The sequence below is a fragment of the Phacochoerus africanus genome, chromosome 1 (assembly GCF_016906955.1).
Source record: "Phacochoerus africanus isolate WHEZ1 chromosome 1, ROS_Pafr_v1, whole genome shotgun sequence".
In the NCBI taxonomy this organism is placed as follows: Eukaryota; Metazoa; Chordata; class Mammalia; order Artiodactyla; family Suidae; genus Phacochoerus; species Phacochoerus africanus.
The window spans coordinates 164,475,164-164,498,505 of NC_062544.1; the positions used below are offsets into that span (position 1 = coordinate 164,475,164).

General features: G+C 38.9%; 1 protein-coding gene across 3 annotated transcripts in view; it reads right to left on the bottom strand.

The window, feature by feature from the left end:
* SLC9A9 (solute carrier family 9 member A9) overlaps positions 1-23,342 on the bottom strand; it is a 557,820-nt gene that overhangs the window by 268,911 nt on the left and 265,567 nt on the right. For all 3 annotated transcript variants that reach the window (XM_047784062.1, XM_047784054.1, XM_047784070.1), the window contains 2 exons: positions 23,044-23,182; positions 19,046-19,151 (listed from right to left, as the gene is read on the bottom strand). In XM_047784062.1, the coding sequence (XP_047640018.1) occupies positions 19,046-19,151; positions 23,044-23,182 (245 nt within the window). The remainder of the gene's footprint in view (positions 1-19,045; positions 19,152-23,043; positions 23,183-23,342) is intronic.

Here is a 23,342-nt window from a genome sequence, read left to right on the forward strand (position 1 = left end):
AAATAGTTCAATAAATTCTTTCCCCCTCCAAAAAAAAAAGAAAACAAATCATATCTTTATGTTCGTGATAAAATGTTATAAAATTCTAAATTAACAAGCATAGTTATATAAACATACCTATTAGGGATTTTTACTGTATTCTTTTAATAAAATTAAAGTTGAAAATGAAATCAAATTTGAAATTTTAGCTTATGAAGAAATAAATAACAATATGTGTATATTATATTTCTTGTCAAAACCAGTAAGATAAAACTTAAGGATTACTCGCAGGGAAGATTATAGTCTTACATGCATTTAATTAGAAAAAAAATTGAAAATAAATGGACTGTTTACCTCAAGAATCTATATAAGACATAAAAATGGACCAAAAGACAGTAGAATTTAAAACTTAATAAAGAAAAAATTAGGAGTTCCTGTAGTGGCTCAGTGGAAACGAATCTGACTAGGAACCATGAGGTTTCGGGTTCCATTCCTGGCCTCGCTCAGTGCGTTAATGATCCGGCATTGCCATGAGCTGTGGTTTAGGCTGCAGACACAGCCTGGATCTGGCATTTCTGTGGCTATGGCATAGGCCAGCAGCTGTAGTTCCTAGCCTGGGAATCTCCATATGCCACACATGCAGCCCTAAAAAGAAACAAACAAACAAGCAAACAAAAAAGTAAAAAGAAAAAAATTTAAAAAATAGCCAAAGAGAACATTCAAAAAATAAGAAAAAATAGGTTTGGTCATGAATTAAGAGTTATAAAATGACAGTGTGGTCCATGGCTCTCAGGCCCTGGGGTCCCTCAGCTCTCCATCCCCCCAGGCTGCTGTTCTCTGGCCATGGCTGCAGGTATACAATAGGTGATGCTGGCAAGGGCTCAACCCATCTATGACTCAGTTTTCTCATTTGGATAGCACCTACCTGTCTCACAGGTCCGTTCTGATAAAGCAATACTATATACGGGTTTTCGAAAGATTTGTAAACTAAACACTAATGAGTAAGTAAATTTAAGGTTTTGCTATAATTACAAGAAATAGATGAAAGGAAGAAGATGAGAAAAAAAGGAATAACTGAGAGAAGCTCTTTCAGGAACATTTCCTATTCAGTAAGTTGCTGAGGAAGAAATGCAAAGCATCTAGTATGTTTCACACATCTTACGCCCTTCATCATTATTTGTTGCCTTCTTTTCAACACTAACTTCTGTACTAAGAAGAGCAGGTGAAAATGTGCTCCTCCCTCCCAGCAATCCAAACTTATACAATTTTAAGAAATACCACAGTTAGGGTACCAGATTTTTGCAAGTTAGCTTAAGTATCTGCTATTCATCCACGCAAATGCTGTCTCTCTATTGAGGTCATTCAATGAGGAAAGCACAGGTTATGGATGTGGGGAATTCAGGGATAAATAAACCTAATCCTAGATCTCAAGTAGCTTGATGTCTCCTACCAGAGACAACATGTACACAGAGACATCTAATAGCAGGTAGATATGCAGTAGGTGATAAGAATATGAGAATTCTGAGAGAGACTGATTTCTTTGGAGCTGAGGAAGGTGGAAGAGAAATGGGAAAAGTTTTCCTAAAGGATGCAGAGGCATTTAGGTCTTGAAAGATAAGAAGAATTTGGAGGTGCAGGGTCAGTTAGGGGATTCAATGTGAGTGAAGGGAGCAAGGTAGGAAACTCTGTGACATATACAAGAACATGCAGTTTACCAGCACACTTTGGGTTTGAATCCAAGATAGGTTAGAGAGTAAATACACATTGAATTAATTACATTTTTTCTAAATACAAAACTTAGAAACAACCAATATGCTCTCTGCTTAAATGATCAAACTATTCATTATAGGTGTGAAAGTATTTCTCTTACATTCTTTATTAGTCAAAATACTCATAAAATAGAACTATAAAACATCTACTGTATCAATCTTCTACATTACTTCATTTTCTTTCTCAACAAAAATAAAATCTAATCATTTTGCTTCCATCTCTTCTGAAAAAACTAGCAGTCATTAAAGGCAACTATTAGGTTGGATGTCTAAGGTCTTGGTTTCAAGTTGTATTTATGGGGTCCTCTGGCAATGACATATGGAACCAAGTACATACACCTGGGTGCATAGGGAGTGGAGCAAGCTCAAAAATATCTGAGAACTAAAATAAATAAGGACCTTTGAAAGAAATCGAGAAGTGGCTTAGATAAAATAATAATAAGAGTTTCTGACTCATGTGTGTGCTCAAAATTGCCTTTCAGTTTGCACATTGAGCTTTCAGTGGTGGACAAGATCCCTGAAGAGCTGTTGGCAAGGACTCATTTATGCAATTTTGAACAAGAACTGGAACCAACACTTTATGACATTAACTAAAAGAGCTGTTTGAAAAACCACAGAGATACACAGTTAAATTCACAGTTAATTGGCAAGCAAAGAAGTTTAGGAAACAGCATGAGGAGGTCCATAATTCTTTGGGAAGAGAAACGATTCTGCTGGCAAGTAAATTTTTTCCAGAGAGATCAGTTTTGAGAGGGCAATTAATTCCTTTTGGTTAACAGAGTACCATTTACACTGCCCTCCTTGATTCCCACATTTGGACCCTCCCAGAGAGCATCAGTAGCATTAGTATTATTAATATAATGCTTGTGTGTGTGTGTGTGTGTGTGTGTGTACAAACATGTGCTTACATGATATCGTTTCATTGTGCGGTTGTAACTTGCATAAGAAAAAATGTACCACAAAGGTTGTCAGGAGACCTGGGATCTATTTGGTCATAGTTCAGACACTGAACTAGCTGAATGACTAGTGCAATTTAAATTCATTGCCTGGTCCATTGTTTTCTTCTCAAGGAATAAAGAAGATGGTCTGCATTAGTGTTCTTTAAATTGGGGTATAAAAGAAAAATCACTGAAGGGTGGAAGAAAATATAAGAACTTCATAATTTTTAATTAGAATTCTTGTGCATTTTAAAGTATGTAAGTAACTTTGTGGGCAAAAAAAAAATGCTTGTATGCAGACAGGTGCATGTAAAATGATTTTATTTTATTTTTTCTAATAAAGCTCAGAAACTCTGGCAAATACCTCTCTAGATGATCTCTAGGCACCTTCCCATCTTGTCTGTGATCTGAATGGCTCTTTTTACATTTGCTTCAAGGTCTGATATGCAGAATTAAAGAATTACATGGGGACTTCCTGACAACTATATTACCAGTGTTCCTTCTCAACCTAGATCTCCTCAAAGGCTGGGTCTCTAACTTCCTTCTTTGCATCGCCCCCAATTCCATAACAGCGCCCAGCAGACATCAGACACTCAAATGTAGGTTTGCCAAAGGGATGCATCTCTATTTCAAGAAATATTCATCTTCTCTGAAAAGGAAATGTAGGAGAAATTATTTTTGATCCTTACATACAGATATATGTTTATCAGGATTTATTGGTGTCAGAGTCTATTTTCTTCTAATATTTACATTTTCTTACGCAAGACTATTGTCATCTACAGTCTCTGCTACTGATAATATTTTTCAGTAGTTCTTTTCTCATTAAAAGTTGATGAAGCCTTCATATACAGAAGCTGAAAAATAAACATCTGTCATATGGAGCATGATTTTCTTTGACATTAAATGCAGACTTGAGGGGTTTCTAAGACTGGAGAATATTGCAGTTTTGGACAGGAAATATTGATTATATCATCAAAACACAGAAAGAGAGCGAGTGAGGAAAAAAAATGTGTCTTGCTCTTAGGCAGTACTCTGAGGGGCTTTAAGGTTGATGGGTTATTTTTCCATGCCACACTTTTATTTATTTTTGATCTAGTAAAAAGAGACATTTCTGACAGGTTTCTACCACCACTGCTGAATGTGAACTTGGATCTGAGAAGTCAAAGATTTAATGAAATGAAAAACTCCTTCAGGGAATATGAAGGATTCCAAGTTTCCAAAGAGTACAATTACTGTCTAGTCCACCACATTTGGCAATGCTACAGTTGGCAGCTTAATCATGAGTCTGTGGGATATAAGAGTATCAATATAGAAAACAGCACAAATCTATGTTCTTATTTCTCGATTGTCTAATGTAGAGTGTAGGCATGCACTTAAGAGATACTTACTATCCATGATGCAAGGTTTACAAATTTCCATTTAAAACAAAAATTTCCTTCAATAATGTAGTAGTGAGTGTTTTTGCAAAGTAGCTTGAGGTCTGAAGGAGAAGAAAACTTTTCTTTCCCTTAGATCCCTGGCTTTCTATCTCAAATATTGGCGTTGGTCAGGTTTACCCTTTATTTTCAGTTTTAATTTCCTTTGAGTCAGCTAATATACATACACCAGTGTCACCTAAACTTCTAATCAGCAACCTCATCCCAGACAGTCATGCCCACTGGCCCACTGTATCTTTCCATGTGGACGTTCCACACTTGTATAGAATCCAGAAGATTTTCCAATGAACTAATTTTTGTGTCTCTCTTTCTGCTACATGCATTCATTCACTAATATCCCCCATTTTGGTTAAATGAACCATTGATCCATTTGAGAGAGGGACTGGGGATTATCCACAACCCTTCTTTCTTCTTCACCTGTATGTTAATATTCATGCCATCTATCTTCTGACAATGCCTATGCAGAACATGGGCAACTGAGGAAGAACTTGCTTTTCCCTGTACCTGCTGGCATCATGAAGAGACATTAAATAATGACTGAAAACATTTGCAGTGAAGAAAGTAGAGGTAAATTTGTCCACTATTCAAGTTACATGTGCAAGGTTGTTTGAATATTGAAATGATGAGCTATCTGGTTCAAGAAAGTGCAGGTGTGAGTTAATGACTCATAATGTGAGGAGATATACTTTATACCTATGTTTATTGAGATGGTGTCGTTGCATGTTTGCCCTTGGTTCAGTGAGTTAGTTAACTAATCCCCTTGAGAATTTTGGGTGTTGATTGCTAGAGCTTGAATGCCTAATATTTTGAGCCTCTGGGTTTTATTTTCAGCTTGGAAAGCACTCAGTGAACCTCATTTGTTGGTGGATTGTTGGCTAATTAAGTTGGATTCACATGGTCCTGTCAATATGAAAGCAAGAACAGTTTAAAGCTGAGATGTCAGTTAATGACATGTATTGAGACACTGAAACCGGCCAGACTTGATTTGAGAATCAATTCAAACTAAGGTCCCCTCATGGTGATTTGTTTTATTTACTAAGATCTAGAAATATATTTCCTATCCAGTCATGCAAGGCATCTGTGGCAAGCCAAATGGAACACATCCACCTCTGAACTAGAAGCCTGTTCAGAGTTTCAGACAAGTTTTTTCCAAGCAGAGAGATGATGGAGATGAGACGTAATGAGACAACCTACATACTCAGAGCAAGTAAAGTCTCAACATGTCCAATAATAGTCATTTCATTTGGAAATCTTTCCTCTTTGTCTATTGCAAAAAAGAAAGACTTCCCCAGGTTCCCTTTTCCCTGACTACTTATTCTACAAAGGCCTTTCAAGAGCTGATCTGACAGATAAGCAGGACCTGAGCTTTCAAGTGTCAGCTTTTGCTTATCATGACAATGTAATTAAGGCTTTGTCATTTGAGACCAACAGGAGAACATGCCTGGGTGATGGGGCTGAGATGAATAAACTGTTTATGTTGTGCTTGATGCTTGTGTGTGCTGAGTTCTCTTTTTCAGACATCTCGGCCAATTCCTTAGTGAATGGGAAGAATGTCACTTGTTTTTACCGTCCTACATTAAAAAAATTTTTTTTTCAGACTCTCTAGAATCAGACTGCAAAACCCAATAGTATTATTTAGTAATGAGGACTTTTTCTTTCTTTCAGATTTTTACACGTTTATTTTCCTAGACAGAAACCATTCTAAGCTGAGTAAATAGTGGGCTATACTGTTTAACTATTTTTATGAGAAAGTGAGGGATGCCCATGGCCTCCCTCCTCCTCCTTTGCTTCCAGTGGACATAAAATATGCCCCAGGAATCTAAAAATGGAAGCTGCCTTTATTACAGCAGTGCCTGGAAGCAGAGAAATCATTAGACGCAGTGTCAATGTTGCCATTAGAAATCTTACCCTTTGGGTGTTTAATGACAGGCCCTGAAAGTTTGCTTCTGGCAAAAACCTGACCCCCAAAGTCTCAGCTAGGAAACAGATTATAAAAATGAATTTTTCAAACAACCTGTCCAGCTGTGTTTTTTGGTTATCTTTATAAACTGAAAAGCAGTTTCTATGACAGGATTCAATTCCACTAGAGATTATGCTATAAATAATACTGCTGAATTATTTTCAATATTACCTTTAAGACAATGACTCAGTAACCTAATGACTTTTAGAAAATAGGCCTCTGCACAAGAAAAACTCTACCCGATCAGAAATTAGGTAGGCATGTATATGGCAGACTTCAGAGAGGGAATACCCTGGGTCACCTATTTAGTCAAAAGTCACATTATATATATGTGTACAATGTCCTTCCATTTCAAAATAATAAAATCCTGTTACCTTAGCAGTAAATAAAACTGCAATATTAGTCAATAGGGTGATTTATTCCAATCCCTCAACAGGTTAGCAGAAGAGCTAAAAACCAGAAACACACCCCTCAGTGGCTGATTTGGTAATGAGGACAGACCCTTCCACACATGTTCTTCCTTCCATCCTCTCTCACCATGTGAGAACCCTTACAGTCCATTTCTGTCTACATACCCTCATCCTCCAGAAAGACGTCTCACTTGCACTGGACATTCTGTGTAGTCTTCCTAAAGAAAAGTTTTCTCAACCTGCACTTATGTACTTCCAATAGCAGAGCATCAGACTTCTGGGTAACAGAAATGCCAACCTTCATTTGCATGTCTAAAAGCCACTTGTTTCCATAAAACTAAGTTCTTCTATGTAACTACTGAACATTTTGCAGGTGCAATTTCCAAGAGACTGAGATGAGGCGCCTGCAAATGTGGCCCTTGAAGTAAAAGATGATCAAAATAAATCAAATGATCATCATCAAATTAGCAACAACTGAAAGTGAAAGCAGAAGATGTGGTAATTGGCAAGCCACCCTCACACTGAAGTGTTCATAATGAATCTTATAAGGGGCTGAATCAAAAAGATAATGAACACTGTGCAAACTGTCTTTGTAAGCTTGATTCTTTTTGTTTGTCCATCAGTATGCACCTGGCATAAGACAGTTCTAAACATCCTGGCCTAAAGGCTGTGCTGTCTTTGAGTCTCTCTTCTCTTCTGAATTGTTACAAAGTCATGCAGGTTTTTTTTTGTTGTTGTTGAAATACCTCTTGGATTATTCCTGCCCTTGTACTATTTAGGTTTCTTTGTTTGCAAGCAATAAAAACTGATTCTGGCAACAGTAATCAGAAAGGAGTTTAGGAATGATCTCAGGATTAACATGACGGAATAGAAGGATTGGAGCTCAACTTCTCTCCTAAAAACAACAAAATTCACAAATAAAGACTGAACATTCTTCACTCAAATGGACCGGAAACCTTAAAAAAGATATCCTACTCCATAAGAAAAAGATGAGGACACATTAAGAGGTAGGAGGGGCGATTTTTCAATATAAACAACCCCATACCTCCTGGGTGGGAAGCCCCACAAGCGGGAAACTAACTGGTTCACAGAGACTCACCTACAGCAATGACAGTTCTGAGCCCAACATCAAACTCTCACATGTGGGAATCTGGCACTAGGAGAAAGAGCCCCCAGGGCATCTGGCATTGAAGGCCAGTGGGGCTTGTGTGCAGGAGCTCCACGGGACTGTGGGAGATGGAGACCCCATTCTTAAAAGGCGCACAGAGACTTTCATGTGCACTGGGTCCCAGGGCAAAGCAAAGTCTCCATAGGAATCTAGGTCAAACCTGACTGCAGTTCTTGGAGGACATCCTGGGTAAACAGGAGTGAATGTGGCTGGTTGTGAGGAAAGGATATTGGAAGCAAAGCTCTCAGGAATATTCAGCAGCATGCCTTTCTCTGGAGGTGGCCATTTTGGGAAAATCTGGCCCTACCCTTCAGTCAGCTGCTGAGAAGCCCCAGGGCAAACAAAAACCCAGGTGGGATCACAGCCCCACCCCTCAGTAAACAGGCTGCCAAAAGACCCCTCAGGCACACAGCTGCCTCTAATCCCATCTAGAAACTAAGCCCCACCCACCTGGGTTTAGGGATTAATCCACCAGAGGGATTAGAGTCAGCTCCACCCACCAGTGGGCAGGCATCAGCCTCTCCCATCAGGAAGCCTACAGCAAGCCCCCCATACTGACATCAGCCACAGGGAGGAAGACATCAGAAGTAAGAGACGTGACAACTCTATTGTCAGTAAAAAGGTCACTACACCAAAAACCTATCACAATGAAAAGACAGAGAACTATAACTCAGATGAGGGAGAAAGGAAAACCCCCAGAAAATCAGCTAAGCCATGAGGAGATTCTCAGCCTGCAGGAAAAAGACTTTAGACTGCTGATGCTGAAGATGATGCAAGACATTGGAAATAAACTGGAGGCAAAGATGGATAACTTACAGGAAATACTGAACAAAGAGATACAACATATAAAACTTAAACAAGAAGAGATGCAAAATACAGTAACTGAAATAAAAAATTCATTAGAAGAAGCTAACAGCAGAATACAGGAGGCAGAAGAACGAATAAACCAGGTGGAGGACAGATTAGTGGAAATTACAGATGCGGAACAGAAAAGAGAAAAAAGATTGAAAACAAATGAAGAGAGTCTCAGAGAACTCTGAGACAACATTAAATGCACAAACATATTATAGGGGTGCCAGAAGAAGAAGAGAGAAAGAGGGAGACAGAAAAAATATTCCAAGATATAATAGCCAAAAACTTCCCTAACATGGGGAAGGAACCACTTGCTCAAATCCAAGAAGCTCAACAAGTACTATATAAAACAAACCCAAGGAGGAATACACTGAGACACATATTCACCAGACTGACCAAAATTAAAGACAAAGAGAAAATCTTGAAAGCAGCTAGGGAAAAGAAACAAATAACATATAAGGGAATGCTGATAAGATTATTGGCAGATTTTTCAGCAGAAACTCTGCAGGCCAGAAGGGAGTGGCATGATATGCTTTACGTGATGAAAGGAAAAAACCTCCAACCAAGATTACTCTACCCAGCAAGGATCTCATTCAGATTTGAAGAAGAAATCAAAACCTTCACAGATAAGCAAAAGCTGAGAGAATTCAGCAACACTACACCAGCCTTACAACAAATACTAATGGAACTTCTATAGGCAGAAAAGAACAAAAGAAGAAGGAAAGAAAAAAAGCAGCAAAAACAAATCCAAAGCAATTAATAAAATGGCAATTAGAACATACATATCAATAATTACCTTAAATGTTAATGGACTAAACGCCCCGACCAAAGGACATATACTGGCTGAATGGATACAAAAACAAGACCCATATATATGCTGTCTTCAAGAGACCCACTTCACTTCTAGGGACACATACAAATTGAAAGTGAGAGGATGGAAGAAAATATTCCCTGCAAACGGGAATCAAAAGAGAGCTGGAGTAGCAATACTTATATCAGACAAAAAATAGACTTTAAAATGAAGAATATTTTAAGGGACAAAGAAGGTCACTACCTAATGATGAAAGGATCAATCCAAGAAGATGATATAACAATTTTAAATATCTATGCACACAATAGAGGTTCACTACAATATATAAGGCAACTGCTAACAACCTTAAAAGGACAAATTGACAATAACACCATCATAGTGGGGGATTTTAACACCCCACTTAGGGCAATGGACACATCAACCAGACAGAAAATCAATAAGGAAACACAGGCCCTGAATGAAGCATTAAACCAGATGGACTTCATAGATATTTATAGGACATTCCATCCGAAAGCAACAGAATACACATTCTTCTCAAGACCACATGGAACATTCTCTAAGATTGATCACATCCTGGCCTACGAATCCAAACTCAGTAACTTCAAGAAAATTGAAATCATATCACGCATCTTTTCCGAACACAACACCATATGACTGGAAATCAACAACAAGAAAAAAACTGCAAAAAACACAAACACATGAAGACTCAACAACATGCTACTAAACAACCAATGGTTCACTGAAGAAATCAAAGAGGAAATTTAAAAATACCTAGCAGCAAATGACAACGAAGATACGACACTCCAAAACCTATGGGATGCAGCAAAAGCTGTTCCAAGAGAAAATATTATAGCAATACAAGCCCACCTCAGGAAACAAGAAAAAGCTCAAATAAACAAGCTAACTTTACATCTCAAGCAGCTCGAGAGAGAAGAACAGACAAGAGCTAACATCAGCAGAAGGAAAGAAATCATAAAGATCAGAGCAGAAATCAATGAAATAGAAACAAAGAAAACCATAGAAAAGATCAATGAAACAAAAAGCTGGTTCTTTGAAAAGATCAACAAAATTGATAAACCCTTAGCCAGACTTATCAAGCAAAAAAGAGAGAGGACTCAAATCAATAAAATTAGAAATGAAAAAGGAGAAGTAACAACAGACACCACAGAAATACAAAGGATCGTAAGAGACTACTGTATGCAACTACACATATGCCAATAAAATGGAAAACCTAGAAGAAATGGACAAATTCTTAGAAAAGTACAATCTTCCAAGACTAAACCAAGGTGAAATAGAAAAGGTGAACGGACCAATCACAGGAACTGAAATTGAAACTGTGATTAAAAAACTTCAACAAGCAAAAGTCCAGGACCAGATGGCTTCTCAGGTGAATTCTATCAAACATTTAGAGAAGAGCTCACACCTCCCCTTCTGAAACTATTTCAAAAAATTGCAGAGGAAGGGATACTCCCAAACTCATGCTATGAGGCCACCATCACCCTGATACCAAAGCCAAAGATACCACAAAAAAAGAACACTACAGGCCAATTTCACGGATGAACATCGATGCAAAAATCCTCAACAAAATACTAGCAAACCGCATCCAACAATACGTGAAAAGGATTGGACATCATGATCAAGTGGGATTTATCCCAGGGATGCAAGGGGTCTTCAATATCCACAAATCCATCAGTGTGATATGCCACATTAACAAACTGAAGATTAAAAACCATATGATCCTCTCAATAGATGCAGAAAAAGCCTTTGACAAAATCCAACACCCATTTGTGATGAAAACCCTTCAGAAATTGGGCATAACCGGAACCTACCTCAACATAATAAAGGCCATATATGACAAACCCACAGAGAACATCATTCTCAATGGTCAAAAGCTGAAAGAATTCCCATTGAGATCAGGAACAAGACAAGGATGTCTGCTCTCACCACTACTTTTCAACATAGTTCTGGAAGTCCTAGTCACAGCAATCAGAGAAGTAAAAGAAATAAAAGGAATCCACATTGGAAAGGAAGAAGTAAAACTATCCCTATTTGCAGATCACATGATACTATACCTAGAAAATCGTAAAGACTCTACCAGAAAACTATTAGAGCTCATCCACGAATTTGTCAAAGTCGCAGGATACAAAATTAATACACAGAAATTGACAGCATTTCTATATACTAACAATGAAAGATCAGAAAGAGAAATTAGGGAAGCAATCCCATTTACCATCACATCCAAAAGAATAAAATACCTAGGAGTACACCTACCTAAAGAGACAAAAGACCTGTACTCTGAAAATGATAAGACACTGATGAGAGAAATCAAAGATGACACAAATAGATGGAAAGATATACCATGCTCGTGGATTGGAAGAGTCAATTTTATCAAAATGACTATAGTACCCAAGGCAATGTACAGATTCAATGCAATCCCTATCAAATTACCAAGGACATTTTTCACAGAACTCAAACAAAATCTTTTAAACTTTTTTTTGGAAGTGCAAAAGACCCAGAATAGCCAAAGACATCCTGAAAAAGAAAAGAGCAGCTGGAGGAATCAGGCTTCCAGTCATAAGACATAAGACTTACTACAAAGCAACACTCATCAAAACCATATGGTACTGGCACAAAGACAGAAATATAGATCAGTGGAACAGGACAGAAAGCCCAGAATTCATCCCACACACCTACAATCAACTAATCGATGACAAAGGAGGCAAGGATATACAATGGAGAAAAGACAGCCTGTTCAATAAGTGGTGCTGGGAAAACTGGACAGCCACATGGAAAACAATGAAATTAGAACACTCCCTAACACCATACACAAAAATAAACTCCAAATGGATTCAAGACCTAGATATAAGACCAGACAGTATAAAACTCTTAGGGGAAAACATAGGCCAAACACTCTCTGACATAAACCACAGCAACATCTTCTCAGATCCACCTCTTAGAGTGTTGACAATAAAAACAAAAATAAACAAATGGGACCTAATCAAACTTCAAAGTGTCTGCACAGCAAAGGAAACCCTAAACAAAATGAAAAGACAACCCACAGAATGGGAGATAATCTTTGCAAGTGAATCAACTGACAAGGGATTCATCTCCAAAATTGATAAACACCTTCTGCAGCTCCATACCATAAAAACAAACAACCCCATCCAAAAATGGGCAGAAGATCTAAACAGATAGTGCTCCAAAGAAGACATGCAGATGACCAAAAAACACATGAAAAGACATTCAACATCACTCATTATTAGAGAAATGCAAATCAAAACCACTCCGAGGTACCACCTTACACCAGCCAGAATGGCCATCATCCAAAAGTCTACAAACAATAAGTGCTGGAGAGGGTGTGGAGAAAAAGGAACCCTCGTACACTCTTGGTGGGATTGTAAATTGGTGCAACCACTGTGGAAAGCAGTATGGAGATGCCTCAGAAAACTAAAAATAGAACATCATCTGATCCAGCAATCCCACTCCTGGGCATCTACCCAGAGAAAACCATGACTCGCAGACACATGTACTCCAATGTTCATTGTAGCACTATTTACAATAGCCAAGACATGGAAACAACCTAAATGTCCATCAACAGTGGAGTGGATCAAGAAGAAGTAGTACATATACACAATGGAATATTACCCAGCCATTAAAAGGAATGAAATAACAGCATTTTTAGCAACATGGATGGACCTAGAAATTATCATGCTGAGTGAAGTCAGCCATACATTGAGACACCAATATTAAATGCTTTCACTGACACGTGGAATCTGAAAAAAGGACAGACTGAATTTCTTTGCAGAACAGATGCTGACTCACAGACATTGAAAAATTTATGGTCTCCAGAGGAGACTGTTTGGGAGGTAGGGGGATGTGCTTGGGCTGTGTGATGGAAATCCTGTGAAATTGGATTGTTATGATCATTATACAACTACAGATGTGATAAATTCATTTGAGTAATAAAAAAAAGAAAGGAGTTTATTCGAGGGAAGAGGCATAAAGGCAGGTCTAGGGATCTGTGGCAGGAATAAATAGAGAGTCCTAGAAGGGTCTTGCTGTTGGAAAGTACAGATGTCAACTATTATTTATCCTTCTAGCTCCCTTCTAAAGGTAACACTCCAGGGAAAGAGCGTCTGGTTGAGCTAGCTTCAAATGTCCCAATTCTCTTTGGCAGGGGAGGGTGAGGTCCTTGGTTAACAAGATGGTATCTGAGTAAGAGGGGTCATTTCCCAATAATATAAGGATGCTGTTACTCATGAAAATGAGAATTGGTGCCGGGCAACCCAAACTGACATATGTCCACCATATTCTTTAGACTAAGCTCTTGTTTCCTCAGGTCTACATGTCTCTATTTTAACTTAACAACTGGGGAAATGAAATTGCAGATTAATGTAATGTATGATATGTCATTTAGTTGTGCGAATCTGCTCTGGAATTCCCTGACCAGTGGGCATGTAGAATCTGCGAGAATATTATCAGGCAAGGCACTCGCTACCTTATAAAACAGCCTGTTATTCACATTTTGGAAAGTTTTCCTTTTGTTGAGCTAAAATCATTCATTCCATTGCTCAAAAGATATTGAATGCCTCACATGCTTTGGCCACACTGCTGGTGCTGATATAGCCTTCGTGGACCTGATAGTCTAATATACCTTCAGCCCATCAATCCTAATTCTACACATCAGCTCTGGTTCTATATTTCAGCACTGCAGAGAGTAAATCAAATAGCATAGTGAAGTCAAGATGCACATAAACAAACAACAGCCATCCAGAAACTATAATGAAAGAAGTTTCCATTCATCATAGTATGCCAAAATGTGAAATAGCTTTAAAAGTACTTAATAAGAAATTTGTAGGTCTAATGTGAAAACAACTGTAAAAATTTACTAAGGGCCATAAAAGATGACTTGAATAAATGGAGAGACATAACATATTCCTCAATGGGAAGAGTCAACACTGTAAAAACACCACTTCTCCTCAAATTAATCTAAAAATTTAATACAACTCCAATCATAACCCTAAAGTTATTTTCTGTTTGAAACATAAAGTAATTTTCAAGTCATTCTGGATATAAATATGTGAGTATAGTAAAAAATCTCTTGAAAATGGGAAAGGGGAATGAGAAATGGATTGATGAAAATAGTGAAGAGCAAAAGTCCAGTGGACAATAGAAAGCCCAGAACATACATACACATATATGTACTTACATACATGGGCATTATATTATAAATTCACAGGTTAAAGTTGTTAGGATTAGTGACTAACAACCTAGGAAGAAAATCAAATCCCTACTATATCTTGCACCTCATACCGAAAAAAATTCCAATTGGATCCCAATACAAGAATAAAACCAGACAAGTATTAAAAGGATGTATACATTATTATAATAAATCCTGAGCTTTTAAATAGAAATCAACAAAGTCTTGGGCTTTCTAAGGAAGAGATAAAATTAACCATATGAAACTTGAAATTTCTATAATGACATTTTCCCTTACCTAAACATAACATATTTAAAAGGCAAAACTATGAACTGGAGAATATTTATAGCTTACATGACAGTCAAAAGTCTAATTTTTTAACAGATAAAGAGCTTCTAAAATTTAATGTAACAAAGATAAGCACCTCAGTAGAAAAAAAGGACAAAGGGCATTAACAGGCAGTTTGCCAAAGGAGAAATACAAATTGCCAATGACATATAATTAAAATGATCTCCTCAGTAAAAATGTAATAAATTTAAATCTGAATGAAATGGAACTTGATCATCAAATTAGTAGGGATGAATATGATGTAGGCTGGTGAAGATATGAGTGAATGAACACTTACATTGATAGAGGAAATATAAAAGAATCCAAATTTTCTGGAGGATAACTTGGATGAATTTTTCTAAGACATTAAAATTTTAGCATTTTTATTAACACAAGAATTTTATTTTTAGGCAGTTAAATAAACAGAAGTTCATTCATCAGTCTGTAAGGATTACCACTGCAATCATATTAATAATGTTGAAAACTATAAACAATCAAAAGGTTAGTATAATAAATTATAGCAAGTTAATATGACATAGTACCAGGCAGCCATTAAAAATAATAATAGAGAAGAACACTTAATGCCATGAAAAATATTCATTATAAGTTACTGAGTGAAAAAAGCAAGTTACTTAAAGATAAAAATATAATTACATATATCTATGCAGATATATATTAAATTAAGTGTATGAATATGGACTCAGACAAATACAAACAAAAGCTATTAATAGGCAGTGAGAAAACAGGTAACTCTAATTTTATTTCCTTCTGTGAGTCAACATTCTCCAAATTTTCTGCAGTGTATATGCCTTAACTTGGTAGTAAGATAAAGCAAAAAAAAATGTTCGCAAAAACAGATGTATTTTGTTTAAAGCAACAGAAATTCTTTTTTTCTTTTCTTTTCTTTTTTTAGGGCCACACTTGCAGCATATGAAGTTGCCAGGCTGGGGTCAAATTGGAGCTGCAGCTGCCGGCCTACACTACAGCTCAAGGCAACGCTGGATCCTTAACTCACTGAGCGAGGCCAGGGATTGAACCCGCAACCTCATGGTTACCAGTCAGATTCATTCATTTCTGCTACACCAAGATGCGAACTCCCAGAAATTCTTTTTTTCAAATGAAATCTTATGTAGAAACCCAATTTGTGGAAACAAAAAGAGGAGTGAAGTAGGGCGGCAAACCTGGAGCCCTGCTCACCTGATGGACATCCTTGAACACCCACCTAGCAATGTCAGGGCCTGGGGAATTGTTGGAAAACCTCTGGTTGTAAACGCCATTCCTAGGACCTAGGACAGACATTGATGTGTAAAAGGCCCTGGGATTGCAGGTTATCACTATCACTCATAAACGATTTAAGAGCTCATTTCATTTCATTCACTGTATTCATTATCAAATATTCATTTGTTAAGCATTTTTTTTTTAATTTTCTAGATTTTGGCTTTGCATTATATTAGTTTACTTGTGGACTAAAACTAGAAGGATTTTCTTATTATATGAAAAACCTTCAGAGAATTGTGACTTAATACCACACCCTCGGATTTTATTGAAAGTTGGTATGAGAAACGACTGCATGAAGAATGGCTCTCCATCTTGTCTAAAACAATATATTGTCCATTATGGTACTCAGAGGCCCTTACATAAAGAAGCATGTGATGAATTTCCCTAAAATTTTAGGAGAAAAAAAAGGTTGCCCGTTTTTAGAAATAAGTGTGATTCATTTTTAATTCTATATTATTCCTACATAATTCATCGTGTTTCCCTTTCAGCTTTTGCTGCCAGAAAGCTCAAAGCCATATTTATTGCCAGACCACAGCAATGAACAGCTGCCTAATTTTGCAGAAAAACTCCATCCCAAAGCAGTTGAGTGTCTACACTCAACTAAATGGTCCCATGATATACATGGTTCATGTTATGAGTTGTCTCTAATCCAATTTAGAAATAGGCAAGGATTAAATAATAAACAAACACATAAGTAATTTGGACTAAGCAGGCTTGGTCTTTGGCAATACAAAGTGCTCACACCTAAAGTCTGGTTTGTATCAAATGCCTGTTGGGCATGTTGCTTAATCTACTGTTTTGGATGTGAGCACTTCCCTGGACGCAACTGTGGACATTTGGATCTTTTTGCTACTGAGGCCCACACCTGCAGCCACACACCCCACGATGCTGGCTCCTTAGAGGTGATATGCATGACGTCTAATAAGGATATCCTGTTGAAAACAGTGGCAGAAGAACAAGGCACAGATAAACTAGCCATTCATACATGGACCATAACCTTTAAATGAGTTAAGAAAATAAGATCTTGTTGAAATGGGACAGGAAATACTAAGACAATTCACACACTGAAAAAAATCTTAGGCATGGGGAATGTATGTGTGTTTATTACAAAGTTCAACAGTAAACTAAAAAATATCGGGTGAATTAAGATACTAATTTACCTTTCCAGAGGGTCAAACACCTCATTCTAATTTTTAACATTATTTATATTATTTTACAACAAATTAAGTGCTGAAAAAAGCATAGAATGTGGAAGAAAGGAAATCAAAATTTTTGAATGACTGATGTAAATTGTTTCCTCTAATATTTCATTTAAGGAACACTAGTATTCTTTTTCTCTGGAATGTGTATGCTCTTTGGCAACCTCTGTAATAACATGGTAAGGCACTAATATAATGGATGTTGCGTTGGAATGACTTGGAATGATATAAGGGCCCGGGAGGGCGGACTCTCGTAATGTCATCTTGATTATGTGTCATAAGGTCTGGCAGGGTGGCTGTCTGTATCAGAAACAGACCCTCAAAGCCTGTGGGAATTGTCTGGTTCCCGTGGCTATGAAGTAAGACAGGTCAGCTTCCCAGAGTGACAGCTTATCATTATAAAAAAAGATTTGCCATGGCTTTCACAGGAGATCCCAAACCAGCCTAGAAGCAAGTGGACTCGAAGGCTCTTGGAGCCCCAAATATCTTCCTACTCTTGGGGGCCTGCATCATATTCCATAGATAGAATTTCATTCAAGGTAGCAGTCATTGGTACCCATGATTCCAGGCTCTGCAATCAGATCTCTTAAGTTTGAAATCCCAGTCTACCATGTATTGTTGGATAAGTAACCAGAGTATAGTACCTAAATTTCGGTCTTTCTGTAAATTAATGAGAATACCCATGAAAGACAGTTAGCCAGCACGTGGATCATGGTACACTTTCACTATATGTCAACTTTTATTATTATTTACACTTAAAGTATCACCTATGAAAATGCAGGATATACCCAGGGAGGCATATCTTAGCACTTCAAGGGGGGAGTTTCACCACTTGAATTCAATTAAGATGTAGTGAGCAGGCAGGGATCCAGGAGTGAACCCCAGAAGAAGCAGGAAACTCGGGCAAAGGAGAGAAATAGCTTGACATTTGCTCAGAACCACAGTGATTCTTCTACATGGAAAAGCACCCAATCGTTGAAGCTAGCCAAGTGCAAACCCTCGCTGTTGCAGAAAGGCAATCTAATTGCCCCGAATCCAGATACAGGATGGGTGGCCCCCGGGACCTTAGGCACTGCTTCTTTCTCTATCAACTGTTCCACCTCAAAGGACTCTACATATAGACTTTCTACGGTAAGAGATATTAAACTCTGGAACCACCATGTTAGCTCCTCATTTTCTGGCCTGCTGTGGAGTATCTGCAAAGATTTTAAAAACTGCTATGTGTGGAGGTGTGCACCCATGAGAGGCTTCCTAGGTGGGCATCACTGTTAACAGCCAAAGAAAACCCACAACCCTGTTCTTTGCAGCAGGTGGGCGTCCCTTCACACTCTGAGCAGAGACTCCCATTATAAAGTCATCCATCACTTTCAAACATCAGTCATTCATAGATTTCAACATCCCCTTCCTGACCAGAAAGGAGAGAAGAGGAAATGGCAGTTTGGAGACTTCTGGTTGAGCTGTTATATAAATGAATGATTTTTTTTTTTTCCCCTCCACAAGGTACCCAGGAGGGATGTGACACAAACCTACAATGAAAGATTTCATTTCACCTCCTGCTGGGTCAGGGAAGGGGATATGGGTGTGTGTGTGTGTGTGTGGGTGTGTGTGTGTGTGTGTGTGTGTGTGTGTGTGTGTGTGTGTGTGTGTGTGTGTGTGTGGTGCGGGGGGACACACACGTAGCCACACATCCAGTTTACTGTGCAGAACAAAGCACTGACCTGTTAGGCCAGCGGCCTCGGCAGACAGGAAGGCGCTCCAGGACAGGAGGAAAAACAGGCCTGTTTCCAGCATGGGGAACTCACACAGTTTGGTAAATTTGGTCAAGTGACAGAGACACGTTAAGGGAAACAACTGTTTTTACAGATAAATCTCCTTTTTAACTAAGAAAAAAACTAATCTGGTTGTAATAGTTTTAGATGAGAGAACTGATTTTCAGGCATGACTGTAACTCTCACTGAGGCTTACTTTGAAGGCCAGCATGAGCTTCATGCTCCACTGGGGGCTGAGCACTCCTATAAAAATGCAAACTGGGGTTCAGATAAAAAAAGACATCTTACTAAGAGGAGAAAATCAGCTAAGTGCAGACACAAAATCTCTGAGAATTAGCCTCAGTCCTTGGGGTGTGCCCTTCAGGAGACTGGCAGATCTGGGAAAACAAGGCCAAGGAGCATGTGGCTGGGTGACGTGCTGCCAGCACATCAACACCAGAGAAGGACACTGCTCCCTGGGGAGCCCTGGGCTATGGACAGATCATCTTGAAGGGCCTTCTTTCTTGGGAATGGAAATTTGATGAAGAGGAGCATTTACATTCAGTGATAGGTAAGCTGCCACCCAGGCCCTCTTTGTATAAGTAGGATGGAAGAAAAGGTGTATTATTTCTAGGTCAAACAAGATGCTCTTTGGCAGGCAATGGTTCATTTCGGCCAGGGTGAAACTTGATCAATAGTCTATAAGTTGCAAATAGAACAACTGCACGGTGATCTGAGTCATGCAAAGAATGGGTTACAGGGAGATGATTAGGAGAAGGTGCTGGATAGGAAAGGGCTACACTGCAATTGTGTCCATCATTAGGCAGAAAATGCCCTGACAGATAAGATGTTACATTGTGTTTTTGTGCTTCTAGGACAAAATCTAAAAAAAAGTTCCACATCAAGAGCTGTTTAGTAGAAGATCTGGGTTTGAACCTTGGCTCTGCAAGTCACTGGCTGTGTGATTTTTGAGCTTCTCTGAGCCTTATTTGTATCCTAGGTGAATTGGCAATAAGAATAATAACTACTCGCACAGTGTGGAGAGTAAAAGAGATGACATATATTAAAAAAGGTGTTTTTTTTTTAAATTTTTTGGCCACACCTTTGGTATGTAAAAGTTCCCTGGCCAGGGATCAAATCCAAGCCACAACAGCAATCCAAGCTACAGCAGTGATCCCTTAACCCACTATGCCATTGAGGAACTCCTAAAAATGTTTGTTTTTTAAGTCTTAAAAACAATCTTATAAAAAATACCAAGGATAATGTCACAGTTGGGAGTGTGGTCTTCAGAAAGCAACCACCTCTACCTGGGCTCATTCATTGTATCAGCTTAGATGCATCCCCTGGCCACTCTGTGCCTTGGTTTCCATGCCTGAATTGTGCATAAGGATGCAACTTATCTCTTAGGTATATAAACCACTTACAATATGTTAAGAACTCAGAAGAGGGCCCTGTATGCAAGAAGGAATGTGTAAGTTTTTCAACTAGGGAGATTTGAATAAATTTGTTTTGTAAAACATCTTTTCTGGAAAGAGATTCAGTAAGGATCTGGAGACAATTCTTTATCTAGAGGAAAGTATGGGCTGCCCTTAACCCCTTCTCTAGCATCTGCTCTTGTTACTCAGAGGGAAGGCTTTGTTTCTATGAAGTTTGTTTCACTGAATCCCCTCTTATAGTGTGTTTTAAAGACAATACTCGGGCCAGATTCAGTAATAGTGGGCATAAGGGGTTCTTCTCTTTCCATGGCCTCAGAGGTTCAGTTCTCCAACTTGTCCAGAGTCCAGGGGCCCACATCCTGAGGAGGCTTTGCCTAGTTATGGAGGTACCCAGCTGGTTATGATGGAGGAATTGACCATACTCCTGTCTCCTTTGCAGCCTGAGTTTGTGAGAGCCAAGGCCAGAGGGCGCCACCACTATTTCTGAGCCCCTCTCTCTTCCTTTTCTGTATCATATCTCTAAGATCTGGACCAATCTCAGGGCATAAGTCCAATCTCCAGGAATAGTTTTCCCTTCCCTTATCAATTTGTTTACTTATGTGTCCATACATTCCCTGTGCAGCAGGCAAAGAAAAGTTCCAATCTCAGCTCCTCTACTTAGGGCAGTCCCTGGGGCCAAAGATCTGGCTTTAAATCCCTGTCTTGAAATGTCCTAGCTGTATGACCTTGGTCAAATTGTCTAAACTTATGTGTCCATTTCTTCAGTTGAAAATTGGGAGAATAACTGTATTTCTCTGCCTGACATGTCACCAATAACAGATAGATTGTTAGTTCTTATTTTTGTTGGAAGTCAGTCCGACCTTTTCTGGCTGGCTTTATTTTTGTCAGTGGAGTTGACATTCTCCAGGGTTTCCAGGACAAAACTCTGGGGTGGCCTTTTGATTCTCTTCTCTTCTTTATCTCTTATAACCAACCATCACTAAGTCCTAGAGATTCTTCTGAACATTGACCTCCTTCCTGATTTTGCCCCACAGTTCATCACAGTTTTCCTTGATTTTAATCCTCCTCCTCTCTTTCACTCTACACATCAGTTCCTCATTTATGTTCTAAGGACAGGACTTTCAGTGTCACTCTCCTGAGCAGAAACCCTAAATAGCTAATTGTGGACAACAGAAAGAAGCTCAGACTCCTTTGAATAACACTCCAAGATACTCCACCAGCTGATGCCATCCTGCTATTACCAGCTTATCACCCACTGCTTGCCAGCCGGAGCCCTCCATTCTCTCAGGCATGACTGCCATGGGCCACAGCAGTCCCCTCCTCACATCTTCATGAATACTAGCCTTCTCTTGAATTGCTTATTATGTAGCCTTTGCATGTATCCTACCTATCTTTCAGGTCAAGCCCAAGTCCCATTCTGCATGTAAAAAATACTTTTCAAATTATTTTCCAGAATCATAAGATTGGCCAAGAGTCTGTTGGACTATTCCAGGCACAATAGCCTCATCCTGATTTGAATATTTATAGTCTTAATAAGTTGGCTGTGGCTTTGGCACTCATTTTCTATCCAACCCTTACTCTGGAGCTTGTCTTTCCAAGTTGGTCATTATTTAAAGGCAGTGTCTATGTTTTTTTCATCTTCTGACTTAGAAACCTTTAGTAGAACCTAGCTTTTTAGCTATTGCTCAGTGAACTTCTGGGCCACCAACATTTTGCTTTCTTTTCCTTGACTTCTGACCCCTTTAGGACCTTTCTCCTTTCTTCCTTCTCTTTTCCTCAAGGTCTTTGGCCTTTTTCTCTGCCTTTTTTCAGCAGCCTCTGTTAAGCCCTCACATTTGACATCAGCGTTCTGGCTTTCCTCTTTAAATGTGACTTATTTTTGCCTTACCAACTATTTTAAGTGAAGAGCTCACCAGACCAGCTTCTTTCCCTGGCTCAAGTCCTCTAAGAACTCTATCCATCCTCTCGCTTCTCTACTGAAAAAGAGAGAATGAGAAGACACAATTGCCAATGACAAACATTGTATCTGCATTGCTTGCTGTTTCCCTTCCATAAAACAGCCATGCATGCTTGTTTAAACCCACAGTGATCTTTGGCTGGGCCAATCCTGTGAACTAATGATTGATACAAGTTTAAAAGGGAGGCAGAAAATGCCTAGTTTACCACTCCCAGTCAATCCTATTTATTTCTGACCTTGGATCTTCAATTCTTCCTCTCGACTTTAATATAGCCAATCATGATACCCCTGTATTCCTAGGTGGTAATTTTTTAAGACCTTTGATATCCTAGGTCAGACAGTATGATTAGTGTGAAAACTGGCCTTGGACAGGAAAAGAGCCTGGTCCCTTCATCCGCTAGTATCAACCTACGCTTCCAGGGATGGCTCAGAGTCAAGATGGCCCCAGTGGTGCTGTACTGCACTTAAACAAGACTATGCAGCCACTTCCTGGCCTGAAATTTGTCCACCCACAGAAACATCCCAGAACACTGACTGCTCTTAACAGTCCCCAGCTTTCCACATACAAAGGATATCAGTGCCGTGACAACAGCATACGCTGACCCCATTGCAAACGACCCAGCGAAGATCCCCAGGAAATTTCCCACGGACTGGAAGAATGCTGCAGCATCAAATGCATTTGGATTCTCCTTGGGACTGTAAATGGATATAGAACTGAAAAGAGAAGAGAGTGAAGGTTAGTCAGTGACTCCCATCTCATGACTCAACCACCAGACATCAGAATTGAGCACCCATTTTTGGGAAGGGCAAAAACACCCACTTTAGGTGCTAGTTGGGAGAGTTCAGGGGAAACAGATGAGGACAAGGGGAGGTG